This window comes from Clavelina lepadiformis, chromosome 5, assembly GCF_947623445.1.
Source record: "Clavelina lepadiformis chromosome 5, kaClaLepa1.1, whole genome shotgun sequence".
NCBI classification, from domain to species: domain Eukaryota; kingdom Metazoa; phylum Chordata; class Ascidiacea; order Aplousobranchia; family Clavelinidae; genus Clavelina; species Clavelina lepadiformis.
The window spans coordinates 3,920,221-3,939,559 of NC_135244.1; the positions used below are offsets into that span (position 1 = coordinate 3,920,221).

At 33.6% G+C, this 19,339-nt stretch overlaps 2 protein-coding genes and 1 long non-coding RNA gene across 4 annotated transcripts; 2 read left to right on the plus strand and 1 right to left on the minus strand.

The window, feature by feature from the left end:
* Positions 1-3,913: 3,913 nt before the first annotated feature.
* On the minus strand, positions 3,914-9,296 carry LOC143461027 (uncharacterized). 2 transcript variants are annotated; one of them, XM_076958768.1, is made up of 9 exons: positions 9,017-9,296; positions 6,190-6,314; positions 6,002-6,092; positions 5,757-5,885; positions 5,447-5,599; positions 5,215-5,311; positions 4,698-4,838; positions 4,358-4,412; positions 3,914-4,179 (listed from the first exon to the last, which is right to left on the minus strand). In XM_076958768.1, exons 2-9 carry the CDS (start codon positions 6,290-6,292, stop codon positions 4,130-4,132), a joined length of 819 nt encoding a protein of 272 aa, XP_076814883.1. In that variant the 5' UTR covers positions 6,293-6,314; positions 9,017-9,296; the 3' UTR covers positions 3,914-4,129. The 2 variants fall into 2 exon arrangements, with proteins under 2 accessions (XP_076814883.1, XP_076814882.1); XM_076958767.1 differs by lacking the exon at positions 9,017-9,296 and adding an exon at positions 6,389-6,437.
* A 3,189-nt stretch (positions 9,297-12,485) lies between these two features.
* LOC143461155 (uncharacterized) lies at positions 12,486-13,220 on the plus strand. Its single transcript, XR_013118005.1, has 2 exons — positions 12,486-12,611; positions 12,942-13,220. It is a non-coding gene; the product is annotated as an uncharacterized LOC143461155 (long non-coding RNA).
* Positions 13,221-17,561: 4,341 nt separating this feature from the next.
* Positions 17,562-19,339, plus strand: LOC143460928 (bactericidal permeability-increasing protein-like). Its single transcript, XM_076958620.1, has 7 exons — positions 17,562-17,735; positions 17,818-17,905; positions 18,048-18,176; positions 18,308-18,407; positions 18,549-18,686; positions 18,810-18,873; positions 19,138-19,339. The coding sequence occupies exons 1-7, from the start codon at positions 17,633-17,635 to the stop codon at positions 19,158-19,160; spliced, it is 645 nt and encodes a 214-aa protein (XP_076814735.1). The 5' UTR covers positions 17,562-17,632; the 3' UTR covers positions 19,161-19,339.

Below are 19,339 nucleotides of genomic sequence, written 5' to 3' on the forward strand. Positions count from 1 at the left end.
AGAAGTTAAAAACATCAGACCAATCCAAGTTCTCCTACAGTATTACCTAGAAATCTTCGAACTCCAACACGTGTTCGTGCTCCTCAAAAAAACGGCTTAAAGGGCGCTAATTGATAAAACGCTTCAAACAGACAACATAGTAATCATGATAAGGCACGTGAGGAACAAAATTCGTCACAGTGGCTTTAATAAAACTTTTGTGCATTTAAAAATTTAGATAACAAAGATTCGTTCATTTAAACAAACTCAACTGAACGAAAAAAACATATGAGAGATTTGCTTAACGTAATTTGGCATTCAAAATTCATGCAAATTATAACACGAACCTAAGTCAGAAAGGGGATTTCCCAACATGCCGAGGCTATTTTAAAGATGGGATACAACAATTAAGTGTTTGTTGATACTACACATAGCTCACGGTTTGGTGACACTTAATCACGCGACACTTAATCACGCGACGCTTAATCACCGACACATACTCACTAGGACATTTAATCACGCGACATTTAATCACACATTTACAGTATCGAAAATTGCATGTCTACACACGAAAAAACAAATATAAACCTGAAAAGAAATTGTTAAAATGTTTAAACATTGCTTGCGCAGATAAGGCTACCGTACACAGTAGGTAACAATGTCATGCATGGGAAATGTGAGCAACTGCACGAAGATAAACTAAAATCTCGCTTGACAGATAACGGTCAACTGTGTTTTGTACGCGCAGTTTCAGTGCCTTGTACCGCATTGGAATAGAAGGTTGATTATATAAATGTCGCGTGATTAACTGTCTAGTCATAGTAATGTCCGCTAAATTAAAATAATCACGATTTACAACGGTAAGACAGCGGCAGGCTATAGACCAAGGGTCGGCAACCTACAGCCCGGGCCTGCGAAATCGTCCGGCCCGAGACATAAAAATGGTGCGAAGGCGGTAGACTAGTATCTCGTACCAAGTACGAGATTGTCTGTAGACTAGACTAGTAGACTAGACTAGTCGTTATAGATACAAAGAGAGATGCACACGAGCTTGAATTACTGAATTTCCCTCACGCTTTTCCGACATTCGTTCTCTACAAAATAAATTCAGGCTATTCAGTACTCCTTTTGATGTGGACGCCAATACCATTCCCGAAAAATTTCAAATTGACCTTATTCAAGTGTGAATACATATATTTTGCTCTTTTTGTGATTGGTATGATTGAGATTGCAGCAATGTAGCGTAATATACTGAAGTGAGTGTGAATTATAGTATTAATGAAAATTCCGGCCCGCCAAAGAGTTGTACACTCGACATTTGGCCCGTGACTAGCAAAAAGTCGCGTCCAAGTGATTATGTGTCGCGTGATTAAATGTCCAAGTGATTATGTGTCGCGTGATTAAATGTCCTAGTGATTATGTGTCGGTGATTAAGTGTCGCGTGATTAAGTGTCGGTACACCATAGCTCACAACAGGCATTTAATACAGTTTCGGTGCTGGACAGGATTCTTTATATTTTACCTTATGAATATCCAAATGAAGTCAATCAGAATAGTTAATGCATATTATTGTTAAACATTGGCCTAGACTTTGCTTTGATTTCTGTTTCCTTTAACCTACTTATACTTGCTACTGTAAATGATGTTTAAGCTTTTCATGGAGATTAGTTTTGTAATAGCCTTTTAACAGAGCATTTTTCAAACTAATCCCTGCAATCTACATTTAGTTTATGTAATGCTTACAACGCAATGCACAGCCACAAATCAATGTATACCAAGAGAAAAAAGAAATGTACTCACAACATTAATAGTACACGTTATGTTTGCCTCCCCTTTACAACATTGTTTTTCTGTTGCTGAGCAAAGCTTAATTGCAACTGTAAAAAAGCTTCCTTTATGATCTAAAATGGTATATTAACGGTGTAGAAATGTCCAAACTTTTGCCTTAAAAATAAGACTAAAATAAAGACGTAGGCTAAGTGAAAATAAGGACGTTTCGTAGAAAAAATGACCAAAATATTTTCTAAGACACAGACTTTCAAAATAAGGAAAATCTTAGAATTTAGGACGGTATGGCGACCCTGACCATATGCTGTATGGTCCATACACCTAATTAACACGATTTTAATCGTTTTTTAATCGTCACTTTAGTTAAATATGCAGCAGAAGCTAAATAGTGCAGTTGCTGCAAAATGTGTTATTCAGAATTTCGAACTTCAGCTAAATCACATAATTAAACTAAAGATGCCGGATTCATTACAAACTGTTAATCAAATTAGTCTGTAAGTTGCACACATTTCATGTATTTTTACAAACAGCGTTTCCATTCATAAAAAGTTGCAAACGCAAAGTTTATTATTGCAACAAATATGAAAGGTTATGATGCATTTTTGATTAAATAATTATGTCTAAGGTTTTTCAAGTAAACTTTAATGATTATTGAAATATTTCAAGCTATGATGATCGTCTTGCGTTTGTAATAATAAAACAACTTAATGCAGTATGCAAAAGGATTTTTGTTGTATTTGACAGTTTCAAGCATTAAATTGTTTTTACCTCTATAACTACGTTTGTCAAACTTACATTGCTTTATTTGTTGGAGTGTTTATTGCGAACAAAAATAACAATAACTTACTTAATATTAAGTTTAAATATTTTGTTTCACATTTTTTGGAAATACTTATAACTAGGGCGATTATTTTTTGACCTAAAAAACGAAAGTTTTTGACCTAAAAATTGAAAATTTTGACAAACTTTGACATTAAAAAACTTTTTTTTGACAAATTTTGACGTATGAAGAACTCAAGTAGTTAAATTAAGCATTATTGTACAAAATTTAAAATTTATTGTAGTAAAGAAAGGCAAAAATCTGAACACAGACCTAGCCTATTCTGAAAAGGGAAATGAGCTAATTGCAAATCACTGCCAAAAAACTGCAACTAAGACACACCAAAAACTGTTCTAAACTAAAGATACATGAAGTACCTAAAGCAAAACCGAAGCAAGAGCTGATTCACAATAAGTAGACAATGGGCCATTTACAATAGTAAAAATTAGGCTACAAGGTGTACGATGTAAAATGACAAGTTCACCTACAGTGCAACTTCTATTACACCATAACAATGCAGTTTGTAAACAATTTTGACTTGGTAAAAAATTTTGACTTTTTAAACAATTTTGACAATTTTTAACCTAACGCTGTAAATTTGACAAATTTTTGACTTTTTTTGACAAGTCAAAAAATAATCGCCCTACTTATAACTCTTTACTTGCATTTGTATTGACTTATCAAAAATTAAATTATTATATAACATTATTATATACTATTATATAATATTCTATACTATTATATAACATATTTTAATTAAACAATTATATCAACATTTTTTAAGTTGTATAGTTTTCCCCAATTATTTTGAAATTATCTTAAACTATGCTTTTTGCAATAGGTAGCAAGTGATTTGAACAGTAACCTAACCTAATAAACTACAATTTCACGTTTTAATTAGGTAACTGAAGAAACAACCAACGCACTGGTAACCAATTTGCATGGTGCCTGTTATATTTGCGGTATTTTGCAACTTTCTCATAACATAGAGACGAAATTTTGAAATATTGCAAAATTTTTTTGATACTGGTTTTCCAAGCACTGTGGCTACCACACTCCGTTTACTATTAAAAACTTAATGACGGTATTGTTTTGCAAAAAAAATATATTTTTTAAATTTCTATAATGTGCCATCATATATGAAAATTAAAAACGTGCAGGAAAAATATTAAAACCCTTTGTTTTCAGCCGTTAAAAACAGTTGAAATTCTTGTTAGAAAATGGTTTAAGATAAACTTGGCTGCCAACTTTACTCTCAACGATCTGTCCAAAAAACTGCTATAAATCTTATTATATCTAACAAATGCAAAGGCAAAGCACTACTGCTGCGATTATACTGTAATTTTATTCATCACGTTGGATTAGCCATATACTCCTTTACGACTGGAAAGTTATAGAAAATTGTAATAAACATTCAAAGAACATTTCATAACAAATGACAGAAAACATGTTTGAAACAATTTGTGAGAATTATGACAAAGAGAAAGCGAGTTGTGACTTCCAAACAATGGTAGAATATCAGCTCATTTAGTTTATCTCATTTTACACACGTCTGTTTAGGGAATATCTGTTTAACCGATTGCGCGGAATAGCTGTAAAAAGAAAAAAAAATGTTTTAAAAAACAAAATAAGAGTTATTTTAAGGAAAATTTTGGTAATTTTTAAAATCACGACTTTTTTGCAAACATTAAAAATTTAGTTACATTTTACAGTACTAAACGTATGCAAAACTGATCACAGACTTAATAAACACTGTTCTACAGTACTCACAAAATATTGTGAGTCCGGAGTCTTTGTTAAGTTTGTTGTCAACGACTTCACAGATCTGTATGAATTAATGGTGTTATTTATAGTAGAAGTTGACGAAAAACAATACACAAACAATCTACAAATGTTACAAGAGTTCTCTCATCCATGAAATCAGGTTTAATTTCGGAGTTACGGTGAACCTCGACACCCTTGAATGAGAGTAACTATACAGTAAACCGCTAATTGTCACGCTAAAGGTTAAAAGATACGCCAATTGCTAAATCGTCGCAAACACACAACACAATAACGCAAACACTATATAAACAACTAAGTGAAGAAAAGGTTTTTAAAACCGACTTACCTTGTTTTCAATAATTTTTCTAGCGATTGTGCCACGTAACAACTTCAAGATGGGGTTGATGATGAATTTGAGCTTGTTATCACTGATCCTGATTTTAAAATCGTTTATGTCGTCATCGCAACTGTTTGGCAAAGAGGTGAGCTAAACGTAATAAAGCGTTAAAGATGCACAAAATCCGCGTTAAAGAGTTCTCATTTTTACATCATTATAAGATTGGTTACTTTCTTATGTTGGTTCCTCGTGTATACTTATTCAGTTACTAGCTATTTCATTTTGGTAAATGACTTTATTAATAGGAATAAATAACAAGCTATAAGTAACATAAACAACTTGATGTGTAAATATATAAGTAACGAAATAAAAAGACGCATTGCGGATAGGTAAATTCGAGTTTTGCATATAAACCTGCAAATAAATATAAAGAACTATAGTGATGATCGACTTCAAGCCTGTCTTTTACATTTAAAATTTGTTGATATATTTGTTCACTGTAATTTGATATCATTGGGAGTTTTACCACAAGTTTTTCTCCCTTGGTTTCCAGCTTTAGTGTCACAGTCAAATCAATTTTACCGCTCACTTGGACATTACCTGATGTTTTAATAGTGGTCAACCTAAACACATAACAAAAGTTAAAACAAAACAAATTATGGTAACTTCAAATGAAGTTATTGCATGTCTTTGGTAGTATATCAGGCGACGTACAAATAGTCAATGATTTAACCAAAATATAGAATGAATATACTCACTTGAATTTCGGTGTTTTATCCAGAACCGTTTTTACTACTTTTTTAGCAAGATCGAAAGGTTTTTTGACAACATTTTTAATTTTCTTGAAGACTTTGCCGATAAATCGTTTTTTTCTTCCAAAAAACGGCAAAGCGGCTGCTATAATTGGCACTCTAAAAAACAACAATCATTGTATTTAAAGTTTGTATAAATCAAGTTTTCAGTTTATCAACAAAACAAAAATTATAAAGTTATTGAGTTGCATGATGAAGGACCTTAAGTTATACACATGAGTTGCATGAGAGAATAAAAACAATGTATTCCAATCACCTTATTTCTTGTTTGAATCGAAATCTTCCTTTTATTGAAATATCGATGTTTTTCAGCGAAATCTTGAATTCACTTGGCTTTGGATTTTTGATTATAACGTTTCCTACGCTTGCTCTAGTGACGTCCAAGCTGGAAAACGTATCAGCTGTTGCATTAATCCAGCTTATCTCCAAATATATTGCATGATCTTATGTTTTTAGGTTTTATGTCAACTTGGGTTACTATAGAAAACACAACCTATATACTTTGTGAGTTCCAACTTCTTGTTGTCTTTGATGTCGGGAATAGACGCTTGACGAAGAAAAGTTCCCACCATCAATTTCAGAAATCCGGCGACTGCAGGAGCATATAGTATATGAGTAAAATAGCTTAATTGTTAACATTGGAAAAACTTACTGTTATATCAATAGAAGATATTGTGCAGATCACTTACAATTGTCCAACTGTGTTTGCGAGACAACAAGGGCTGACGATTTCTCGTTGAGACTAAAAACCACCACGAGAAGTAGTACGAGTTTGAATTTTTCCAGAAACATCGTGAACTTTGTAGTTTACAGCCTGTTAAAATATACCATACAGTAATTAATCCATATTGATCAACATCTATGTAATAAGTTGTAGATAACTCTTACTTTAAATTCCAGCTCTGACAAAAAATTAAGTAAGCCGGTAATTGTTTAACCCTCCGTCTACCATGGGGTCAAATTGACCCCAATCGTAATTTTACTGTGTGATTATTTCTTTAGTTTTAAAGATTGAACATTGAAATTTGGTGACTTTGTGCGCATACCCCAGTGGTATAACCAACACAAACTTCAGTAAATAAAATCATCTTTTACTACGCCTGCCAAACGAAGCAGCGTTATGAACCAATGGGGTCAAATTGACCCCAACGGAATCATAACCGGAAAACTGAGGTTGCAAAAAGGTTTTTATATATAAATCACCAAAATAAACTAGGAGTTGCACTTTTATTTGTATATGATATAATAGTAACCACAAATATTAGTTTATTTTTGATATATAAGACTGATACAGTAATTTTTTTTTGAAAATTGCAAAAGAGATAAAACCAACAATTTTTCAAAATACAAGAGTTCTACTATGGAAAGGAGATGGTTAACTGTGGGGGATGTTGCGCGTTTGCTGGACGAAGAAGATCTAGAGTCGACTGATGATGAATATTTGTCTTCTGATGACGGAGAGGTTGATCACATCAGCGACTATGCTTCCTCAGATACTTCAGTCGAAAGTGACAGTGAAGATGTTTCGTTGACAGCTGCCACAAGTTCTTTTCTCTCTCGAAACAAATCCGTATGCTGGTCTTCCAGTCCTGTAGGACATTCAGTTGGCAGAGCTCCTGCTCGCAACATCATCCATGCAACACCAGGCCCATCACGATTTGCCAACAGGCAAGGTGGTTCCGTTGTCGACTCATTTATGCTGTTTCTACGTCAACCACTCATAGAAACAATTTGTAAATGGACCAATGCAGAAGGAGAAGTTGTATACAACAGAGAATGGAAACATGTGGAAGCTGAAGAGTTCAAGAGTTTCATTGGCGTGGTAATACTTATTGGAGTTTATAAGTCAGGAAATGAAAATGCAACCCATCTTTGGAGTAAAGATGATGGCAGACCAATTTTCAACAAAATCATGAGTCGTGGAAGGTTTCAGCAAATACTGAGAGTTCTTAGGTTTGATGATGCACAAAGAAGAAGAAGAAATAGGTCTTTGGACAAACTTCAACCAATCAGAGAAGTTTTTGACACTTGGGATTCATACTTACGAGATGCGTATATCCCTGGGGCTTGCATGACGGTGGATGAGCAGCTCTTATGCTTCAGAGGCCGATGCCCTTTCCGGCAGTATATACCCTCTAAACCAGGTAAATACGGTATCAAAATTTGGACAATCTGTGATTCGAATACTTATTATGCTTGGAAAATGCAAGTATACTTGGGAAAAAATGATAACGCTCCCCGAGAAGTCAATCAAGGCACAAGAGTTGTTCTCGACATGACAAAGGAGATTGAAAAATCTGGACGAAATGTTACGTGCGACAACTTTTTTACCAGTCTTTCACTGGCACGAACACTTTTGGACAAAAAACTAACCATCGTTGGAACGCTAAGAAAAAACAAACCAGAACTTCCTCCTCAATTCACAGTGGGAAAAGGTAGGGAGACCAAATCAACATTATTTGGGTTTCAAGATGATGCCATGATAGCTTCGTATTGCCCTAAGAAGAACTGTGTTGTGCCGATGCTGTCAACTATGCATTCCCAGCCAGATGTTGATGCAAGTTCTTCAGACAGAAAGCCGGAAGTTATATTGTACTATAACTCCACCAAAGGAGGTGTCGATACCTTGGACCGGATGGTGAGAACGTACACCTGCAAGAGGATGACAAGAAGATGGCCTGTTGCACTCTTCTACAATATGATCGACGTCAGTGCTGTAAATGCCTTTATTGTATGGCTGGAATTGAATGGTGAAAGCCCAAGCATCAGTGTAAAGAAGAGACGAAATTTCCTTCTAGAGCTGGGTAAAGAGCTTGCTGGCGTGAACACCCAACCTGACCCCTCTCAAAGGTTTTCAGTTTCTTCTGCATCAGCACAAAAAAGAAGAAACAAAGATGATGTTGACAATCCTCCAAAAATGAAACGACAGCGCTGTAGCCTTTGTGACAGAAAAAAGGACAAGAAGACTAGTTTGGTTTGCTATATGTGCAAGAAGCACGTTTGCTCGGGACATTCCGAGACAATTTGTGGTCTATGTTGCTAGTGCTTTTGCATTGAACATTGCTATCTTGCAAGTGTTATTTGTTACTTAGCTTTTGGTGTTATTTGTTAATTTTTTTCATTCTTTTACTGATGTTTGTTTATTCTAAAACTTTAGCATTTTTCGTTTGAATGTGTTATTGTATTATTTGCGAGAGTACTTCAAAATGATTTTAGTTCACAAGTAATCCAAAACTTCATAAAGTATTTAACTGATCAAGCACGTAAAGTATATGCTAAAGCTTATACCAAAATTAATAAAACAACAGTTTAAAGTACTACTTTGCTATCCTGCATGAAAAGCAGACATTTAGGTCGTAGAACTACAGCAACATATGAACAATACAGCATGGGGTCAAATTGACCCCATTGGTTCACAACGTTAGTTTTTTTCGTGGTAGACGGAGGGTTAAACAAAATTAACAGTTTATACTTAATTTGTAGAACTTCATTTTAACTTGCTATGATGAAGTTCACCTTCACACATCCGCTTATATACAGCTCTCAATGTAATAACTTGCGACTCAGAAATTATTTTTGGCTTTATGACGCTATAAAGTCACGATTTTCATCAGTCTTGAATTCAAAAGTGACGCAATTAGTAATTTAATGCTTCTCAATAAAAAGCACAAAATGGCACCAACGTTTAGAAACAGTTTGACCTCGAGGAGTTTCTATTAAACTTGTTTTTTATGATTTCTTGCGTTTGAAGAGTTTTGAACACTCGCTGCGAGATTTTGTGACTGTAATACTTACTGTACTGTAAATAGATTTTATACTTGAGATAACTTTGTCATGTAATTAATCTAAGTACCAAGGTTTTATAGATGAAATGTAAGTTAAATTACTCATGAATAAATGGTTTATAATTTTAGTACACAAAGTTCTTTTTAGCTATACTGCTAAAAATAAATTGCTTCTTAATTAATGAACATACAAAGATTTAAAAGTATGCAATTTATGTAACAAAATTTTTTATGAACGTAATTATATGCATAGCTTATATGATGTTTACATATGTAACCAAACTTTTTCTCAGCCAGGAACTTCCCGCTCGACAGCTAGTCAAATAGCTCTGTTTGCTTTAATAACTTTTAATAGCATTTTCTTAAATAAAAACAATCATCTTCTCGCTATAAAACCCAAACGTAACTAAACCACCACTCTATACCCGAGCGCAACACCACACCAAAACAAATTCCACGCAATCATAGAATCAACGTGGGACGGCTAAACACCAATTAGGCCCTAGGGGTCGCGATGCGAGACGTCACAAAAGATCGACTAAAAACACGTGTACAAATAAATAAGTAAAATACAGCATCACGTGAGCAAACCTAAAACCTGACAAGCATGCATACAAAAGACACAACGCGAATAAAAATAAGAGCTGACTCACACATTTAACTAGATTAAAATATAGGAGTGGTGCGAACAAACGATACGGTGGCTATAAAACGGGTGCATAAAATAATCCCGTGACACATACAGTAAATCATTTCTTATAATGGCAATGATTGAACTTTGCTTCACAACTAACGGGTTTATGTAACGCGTCCACTCCTACTAGGCCGATTTTCTTGAACGGTGAACCGCTGCGTCGAACACATCAGGTAAAGACAAGAATTTTGAATAAAAGTTTTTATTTGCAACAGAAAACGACTACTCTTGCTTAACATGAACAAGGCTTATATTATATAAGCTACTGGGTTACAGCTTAGACGTAAAAATGAAAGATAAGATGTGAAAAACGTGCAAATTGATAAAGCTACAAGACACGCAAATATCGGACAAAAACAATTAAAACATGTTGAAATAAGTTACGCAGTGAAACCTGTTTAAATTATAAGTGTAAATTTATTGATAATTCCATCACACAAATACTGTGCATGCAGATTAACAAACATCTCATTAGTAAAAACATAGATCCATAAAATTGGGAATTCCCGTCAATAAACCATTTAACAAGCTATCAAAAACAATAACGCTTTTGCATTTATGTTGTTATTAACGTCTGGTTAAATGTGAGCTTGTGTTACTTCGTGTGTATTTCTTAGTGTACCACTTTCCACTTCGATTTTAGCCCACTTAAGTTTGAGGCTATATCTTTCTGTTTACCAAACGTTTTAAGTTTTACCGCAGCATAATTATACCCGCAGGATAAATGCGGTAAAATTTAACTTGAAACGTGGCATGAAATGACGCTACCGAAACAGCTTTAGGTTAAATTTCTGTGATGAAATTAGCCAAATTTACTTTTCGTGAGATCGTTTAAATCGATAATTAAACATGATTAAAACGAAAAATACAAGCTGGAAAGTCAACGAGAATGGTTTTGAAACTAATTGAAACCATGCGCATGTAAAAAGTACAGCCTGAAATAACAACACTATGTCATAGCCTTTTAAAGAAATTGAACAAGCTTTGTAATTTAAAACATTTTTCAACTTTGAGAATGTGCTATTACATATTAATTTATTTGAAACATGCCTACCATAGTATATCAGACTCATTGATTTGTGTCATTAAACCTGGCTTACCAGATTGACCCAGAATTTCAAGGTAACGTTGGGCAGTATGGAAACATAAGGTATAAGTTAATAAGATGATATGCGCAGCTTTTTTGCTTACGACTTTTGTACAATACAGTAAACCGCTGAGTAGTTACTTAGGCCGTTGATAAAATTGTCATAATTTTTAAATTCTTAACCTTCATATGGCTAGCTTAAGAACTAATAAATTTTGTTTTTTAAATAATTCTTATCATAATTAATAATTAATATTTCTCAATTAAGATTTAAAACCTAATTAAGAATCAAAAATATTCTTAATGATGATCTTAATGAAAATGTAATCACGCGTCAGTTAACGGTTCTGATAATTCTGTATAAAGTTATTATATGTATAAACACATATCGATTACAAAATCAATTTTAAATTGCTTTTGGTAAAACGCATTTGAAGAAATTCCTTGAAGGGTTAATTGGCAGAGTTGTCGGACCTACGTCGGAAAGAAAGCAATTACGAAGCCTTAAAGGAATTGTCTGATAACATCTTGTTTAATTCTCCCTATAGATTGCACGGTTAAAAACAAACTTTTAGTTAAAATAGCAACAAACGATTCCGACAAAAATTACGTTGTTTGATAGAACTTCGAATCAAAGTTTTAGATTGTCAATTTTCGAATATGGAAGTTAACCGGATTACGTTTGTGATACGTATGATTAGCGGTTGCTGATGCTTCAAAACCACAGCGTTGGCCGGCGGAGATCATCAATGTTGTTGTCATTATAATTGGTTATAGATATACTGTAGTTGCGTGCAGAAAGTAAAACGCTTACGTGCCACATGAGCGTCATCACGACACTGATTTATACTTTAACAATATCACACTCACCACTAAGAAACCTTAATCTGATTAAACTACTGGTTAATTGAAGATTTTTTCATGCATAATTTTAATTTGTTTTATTGATTTTTGTTCGACTGACGATGACAAATTTATGCGATGTGACAAAACAGTGTGGGAATGCTGAAATTACATTAGCATAAAAAAAATATTTGAACGCAGAATTTGTATCTTTCTTTATGATTTTTTCAATCCAATAAACCTATTATACAGTATAAACGCAAAATCTTGACGTGCAACGCAATATGCGGTTTTAGTTGACCCTTTGAAGTTGATTTTTGGATCTAAGCATTACTTTGGAAACATGAAAACGATCATGTCTTCATAGGTAGCAGTCGACTATATAAGGAGAAAAATTACGTTATCTGAGCCAGAAGCAATGAGGTTTTCGAAGAATGCAATTTTTCAGTAAAAAACAACTTCAAAAAGACAGTTCTATTGAAATATCTCCGAAGACCGTAAACGGAACTGAAATTATAAAGTGTTTTTACAGATTAATTAATCGACAAATTAGGTTACTGCTATACTGAAGTTTGTCACTAATAAAACCTTTTATAAAAATGTACTTGAAGAAATGTTATCTTCTTGTGGTTTTGTTGGTTCTCATAAGCGCTACAACGACCAATGGCTGCTTTTCTATGCCCCAAAATCAAATTGACGAACGTGAGTATGTTCGTGAATAAAATACGAATAATATATGAAGATTTTTTTATACTCATCAGATTTTACTTTTAGGCACTTTGCTTTGTATTATTTCATGTTAAAGTATAGCTTCCGTTTGTTTATAACCTCCACTTTTAGATGCATTGGCTCTTTCCACCTTTTTACCTTAGACATAGTATATAGTCTCCTCAATTTTTTTCTTTTCAAATTAAAACCTAAGTTGAATGCTTTTTATCTTTCTCAATTTTCCACACGCTGCGTTAATTGCTTCGTCCGTCTTTAAGTTTTCTTCTCCATCACAAATGTATATTGATATTTATTCTTACACAGGTAAAGAGTCGACGGTCACACCCCAATCAGAAACCGTTCCGGCAGAGCCGCAAGATGGCGATCCAAAAACTTTCACCGGAGGTACGAGCCCGGTGGGAGCAAATTGCCATTCGTCGCTGTTACAACGACCGCGAAACGTGCGACGACATGCTTGCTTATAGTACATCCTTTCATGTCTCATGTCCACTATTTATGTTTAACGCCAACGTGCGTACTGTTCTGAGTTAAAAATCGAATTTTTTACATTTGCATTACAGCAAGTGAATCAAAAAAGCTGTTCCCAGCATACGTATGGATTTTGGTGGACGTATGAAATACAATAACAAACTTTATTGTGAGGCGTTTGTCATATTTGTTAAAACACATGATAGTAGTTTTTTTTTTAAATTATTTGCTTTTAAGTCAATGATTGTTTGAATTTATTTGAGTTTACATGATATTATTTACTGTAAATTGAATTAGAATTGATTTTTATTGAACTCAACACAAGCTTGCAAAATGCAATATAACTGCAGACTATAAATACATGATTTTTTTGAAGTAATTAGCTTCGGACATACTTTGGCCGTCAACAGAGGCTTGTTTAAATAGGTTTTAGATTTATGAATTGTATAAAACTATTCTATATTGGACGAAAGGAAAATTAACAACACACAGTATCATTAATATATTATCAAATTAAAATCATGCACATTATTAAAAATAAGAGTAAGTATAATGAATTTGTATAAATTCGAATAAGTTTATTTAAACTTATGCTTAAAACTTTTTAAATTGATTTAAATCTTGACTCTTACATAAGTTAACAAGTAATTAAACAGGTAAATCGCTTGAACTGCGAATCAAGAACCATAAATAAGCGATAAGAAAACCAACGTTACGTCTGTCATGATGAATCATTCATATGTATCTTGCACGAAACGCACAATGTAACAGTCTTAAATGTTTTTTTTTTAATTATCGAGAAGACTTACAATTCCTCATAAACCAATAACGTTTTCGATTTTTACTTTGGAGACCTCTTATAATTCCTATACAGTTAAAATTGACTTGTTGTATTCGACAAACAGTTAGTTATTTATTAGTCCTCCATGCTGTAACATTGCTACCATAAGTATTGCAGACATAACAGGCAAAAACAGTTGCGGCCCATAATGCATCTGCATATTTTACTGACTTTTAAACGTGAAACCAACTAAGGGGAAACCCCAACCTTCACGCGGGAAGAAAGAAAAAGGCAAACTCCTCCGCTAGTTGACAGTTTGTGATAACTCAAGGCAAGTTTGATGTTGGTTTGAACTGCCTTCATTACTGTTAAAATGATAAAAATGATGAAAACGTTTCTTTGACACAAAAAATATCAGCCTGTCTATTCGTTTTTAGTTCATGCTTACAACTGCGATAAATCACAAAAGCACGTTTTATATTTCATCATTCGAGCTCATTTGCGTTGAAATACCACATCAACGTTTCTTCTATTTATGAAATGTATGCAAAGAGAAAGAAACTTAGCCTAACTCAGCCTAATTTAGCCTGCACTTGTTTATCAGCCGCACAGAAAACACAAAACAAACAGATATGGGTCGTCCTTGAGTATAAGCCACGCAATACATTAAAGGGGACTTCAGTGTAACAATGCTGCATTCTGGCAAATGTCGTGTGGTTGTTGTGAGTATCCAGCGTTTGGTGGCGCTACAGGTCTAATTCTCATCGTAACTTAGATTTCTATGGCATGAACAGCTGCTATTCGCGACAGTTAAATTTAAAAAAGCGGCGCAACACGTAGCACAACAGTGAATGTATTTATATTGCAAGTACACTCACTTATGCCCTTACAAGCCCAACCCAAGAAGAGTAGACATGAGGTGACCACAGATGAAAAAAGCTTTCAGAGTTACCATAATAGCGCAACAGTTAATAAGTAATTTGTAGTGCTTTATTAACCTATAATAAAATAAACCTACATATCTATTATAAGATCAACATTAAACTGCAATTTTTTAGAAGTAAATTTTTATTGCTGAAATTTTAAAAGAAATCAAATGCCGTAATATAATATTCCGTGTTATACATATTGATTTAGACTTAACTTAATATGTTTATCAGAGTGACTATTTCACCGTAAGTAAGTCATGCAGTTCATATAGTTAAACATAGGCGGTTAGGTTAGGACAGCTTTTCCTAACCTGAGGTAAATTTACTCCTGGGGGTAAATTTCTTCATTTTTTGGGGTAAATTTATAACCGTTTCTCTCATAGCAAAAGCTTATACCAGGGATGTCCAACCTGCGGCCCGCCTGAGATTTTTGTGCGGCCCGCTAGTCATTTTCACTCCAAGTAGTATTTTGAACTTTGAATCTTAGCCTAATTAAAATGTACCAGTCAGCTTTTAGGGGCGCAGTAATAGTATAGTATGGGAGAAACAGGATTATATATATATGTATATATATTCTTTATGTACCCATTTTCTTGAAATTTAATAGGTTCTGCGGCCCATTGAATTATTTCAAGTGACAATGCGGCCCACTATAATAAAAGGTTGGACATCCCTGGCTTATACCATCTTTACTCGATTGTAAGGCGCATGAGTGGTGCTAAAATTGGCACACACTGAGCATGCAGTTGCAACTTCTCATGCTTTTCTTTCTTTTATTATCCTGTGTTAGCCGTTTTTTTAATAAATTATCACCATTGAATATTTTGGGGGTAAATCTGGTAATCTTGTTTGGCAAAAGGGTACAATATAGAAAAAAGGTTAAGAACCAGTGGGTTAGGAGAACGAGTATGCAAAATTTCGATTTATGCTATTTAGGATTTAATTGAAGTTAGATTTGGATTAGTAGGAAAATTTAGGTTAGGTTTAGGTTATAATGTTGTAACATTTAAGTGAGGTAAAAAAACGTAAAAATGACTTTGAACGTACAATGTTTTTCCGGTAAAATAGTAACAGCATTTGTTTATATACTGTATAGTGTATATGCATCTGGTTTAGATTATATGACATCATAACAAGGATATTTGTGGGCGCGATAAATTTCTTATACGTGACATATAGTATAGGCGTTCGCTTGATATAGATAAAAGGTCTCGGTGTCTATTTCTGTTCTTCTAATTCGACGTCCCGCATGTTCGATTGTCCTCCGGGCATTCTGCAAATGAATGCTCATTGTGTCAAACTTTAAGTCGAAGTTGTTTTGAGATATATACCGAAAACTAATAGAACTTAGTTTATCATAAATATACCAATTCTCTGTTATAGTTGTGCAGCACGTCTTCTGTGAATTTGTATATGTTCACTAAATATGAATTGAAGTTGCTCAAAAAACAAAGGTATAAAATACTGCATTCAAATACTGCTTTTTTGATCGGTTTCTACTTTCCATATTTTTGTGCAGTTTTATCTACAGACTTTCTCATGTTCAATTAATATTTTAAGGTTTGGCTTTGTAGACCGCTAACTATAATTGAGACAGCGAATTTTGGCGACTAAACTGATAATGTATTCTGCTGTAGATGCAGACGTAGAAATTGTGAAAGATCCTTTTGATCTTTTAAAACTCAAAAAGCACTGGCGTCAGTTATACAAATTATATAAATGTTACAATCACCACACAAATGTCGATTTAACAAATTAAAGTTGTGACTGATAATTTCTTTATAATTTAATTGAAAAGTATAATAGTTATTGTGTGGTGGTAAGTGTGTTGCCCTTTAGCAAAGAAGTTTTTTAAATGACGCTTGTATTCGGCACGTAGACATTATAGTTTCTGCACGCAACTGACCGATTATTATGACGAAAACATTAAAGACTCGTGACCAAAAGCTGTCGTTGTCTGCCTCTATATTCGAAGATTGACAAGTTAATACTTTAATTTTAAGTTTTAATGTTTACAAGAAACTTTCAACGCATAATTTTGTTTCTATATTTATCAAGTTTATTAAAAGTGTACCAACAAAAACGTTTAAATTATAAAGTGCTATACATGATAACAATCAAAAAGCTAAGGATAATAACACATGGAATTTGAAAATGTAAATATTGGCTAAATGCCATAACCATTGCAAAAATGCCGCAAAGAAGTGTAATTTTGATATTTGGCATATAGCCTGCATATTTGGGGTGGTGAATAGTGAATAGTAATAGAAGTTACCTATACAAAGTTTTTGTTATTGTTAGATTTTAAAACTGCAAACAAACGCCAAACTTTCGATCATCGCAGCAACAAATTTTGCCAAGTAACATCACGGGTAGATGAATGTATTTATAGATGAGCTTTTATTTCGTAAACGAATGTTTCTACATTTTATTTTGACAGTAATTGGAATGGAAAACTCGCTTGCGGAGCCAAAAGTTTTTTTTGACTTCGTAGTTTCTGTTGACAGGTTTGAACTGTTTTCTGGATCTATGCATTACTCCAGAAAACATGAAACCACTCATGACGTCAAAGTCAGCGGTCGACTATATAAGGAGAAAAATTGCGCTATATGAACCAGAAGTGAAATGTTTCTCAAAGAATGAGAAGCAACTTTTCAAAGAAAATTTTAAAATACTGATCGGTTGAAAGTTATGCTTCCGAAACCGTTAAAATTGCAATTTGTGTAGAAATTTACTGGTTTTTTTAAAAGAGTGTTTTTTACAGATTAATTATTCAGGTAAATACTGTTTGCCATTGCCATTTGTTAATCTTAAAAATGCACTTGAAGAAACTTCATCCTTTTGTTGCTTTGTTGGTTCTCATAAGCACTACAGCGACCACTGGCTGTTTAACTGTGCCCCAAAATGAACTTGACGAACGTGAGTGCTTTTGTAAAAAAAACTATGCATAAAATATTAAGTTCATATAGCATATGACAAGATTTACGTGTTTTTTGAGCAGTTGCAAGCATTGGGGCAAACTTTTTGAAGGGCTACTTGGCACAGTTGTCGATTCCACGGCAGAAAGGAAGCAATTACGAAGCCTGGAAGTAAGTTTCTGAAGTCAAAAACAACTTGTTTTAAATTTTCCGACAGGCTGCAACATCATTAGGAAATATATATAACATAGCATTATTGTTTTGCAAGTTATTGTTTAGCTCATTTTTTGCACTATTTCTATTTGCATTTTAGCATTAAGCTGGAAAGTTTCAACTTGGGAGCAATCAGTATTAAACAACCAAAGAGATGTCAGTTTAGAATTTGCATTAAAGGCGCATATCTTCGAGCAAGAGCTGACTGGAAAGCTTGGAAAAAGATTTTGTAAGTATTTTCTAGAGACAAATGATACTTTTATCAAAACGCACAAAAATACAATGCGAAATGTTTGAGCTGTTTGGTTTTTAACAGAGTTGCCGTGCAAACGTTTTCTTTTTAAACTCAATCCTTTATAGGTTCTTTACCTTGCGTAAATCAGGAAGCCTTCGCGCTACAGGAAGTAAAGTTGACCTTTGCCTAACAATAGAACTGGGAACAAGAAATGGCCGCCCTTATGTGAGTTGGGATAAAATTTTATTTTAGTTGACAACGCTAGATTTTACATTATGTAAAATTTGAGTATAAAAGACCATAGCCTATAGCCTATCTTATGTATTTATTGATCGGAATAGCAAAATGTGTTAGTTGGTTTTCTAGTTTTCATATGTGCCAAAAAGCTGCTACGCCAACATTGGTAAATTTGACGCCAAAGTTTACAACACTTCGCTCAAATGGATAATCAACCTCATCATTAATCTCTTCGAAAAAAAGATCAGAGACAAAATAGAAGACCGAGTGAGTAAAATCTAAAACAAAATTTCAATTACAAAAATCCACTGGTTTTATTTTTAAGTTATTTTAAGTAGTTATCTGTTTCACGTTACACAATTTTTACCAACTTGCAAACGTTATTTTTAGATTTGCCCAGCTGTGGAATCAGCAATGACTAAAAATGTGGCCAAGCTCAACCAACAACTTTTGGGTAAGAACGTCATTTATAACACCAGTAATCTTGCAAAACATGTTTTGTTATCAAATGTTTAATATTGTTGTTGCAAAGGAAAAATAAGACGATTGTTTAGCGAACCAACCTCCAAGCAAATAAATTAGTTAATTATCAGTTTATATAATGATTTTTGATTAGAGGTATTTTGTAAAACTATGCCAAAATTCTGTTTATTGGTTAAACCAAAGTTTTTGCTGATGCAAATGGTGTTTTAGTCAGAAAATTGTTTTCTATTTACAGCAAACCTTCACCTCCGTGGATAAAAGTCTAAATGATTACACATACAACTTTTGAAGACAAAAATTTGCTGTTTTTTTTGCTCACTTGTTGTTTATTAATTTTGTTCAAGTTTTGCTGCCTGATTTAGACGTACATAAAATTCTCCGCGTTTTATTCAACAACGCCAATCTATAATACAAATTGCGGTGTATATCAAACATAA

Excerpts from the sequence above, each read along its gene's own strand:
- LOC143461027 (XM_076958768.1), bottom strand. The coding sequence starts at position 6,292 with ATGTTTCTGGAAAAATTCAAACTCGTACTACTTCTCGTGGTGGTTTTT. Across the intron at positions 5,600-5,756 it reads CGATTCAAACAAGAAATAAG|AGTGCCAATTATAGCAGCCG; the intron begins GTGATTGGAATA and ends GTTGTTTTTTAG. Across the intron at positions 4,413-4,697 it reads GAAAAATTATTGAAAACAAG|ATCTGTGAAGTCGTTGACAA; the intron begins GTAAGTCGGTTT and ends TAATTCATACAG.
- LOC143460928 (XM_076958620.1), top strand. The coding sequence starts at position 17,633 with ATGCACTTGAAGAAACTTCATCCTTTTGTTGCTTTGTTGGTTCTCATA. Across the intron at positions 17,906-18,047 it reads AGCAATTACGAAGCCTGGAA|CATTAAGCTGGAAAGTTTCA; the intron begins GTAAGTTTCTGA and ends TTTGCATTTTAG. Across the intron at positions 18,687-18,809 it reads GAGACAAAATAGAAGACCGA|ATTTGCCCAGCTGTGGAATC; the intron begins GTGAGTAAAATC and ends CGTTATTTTTAG.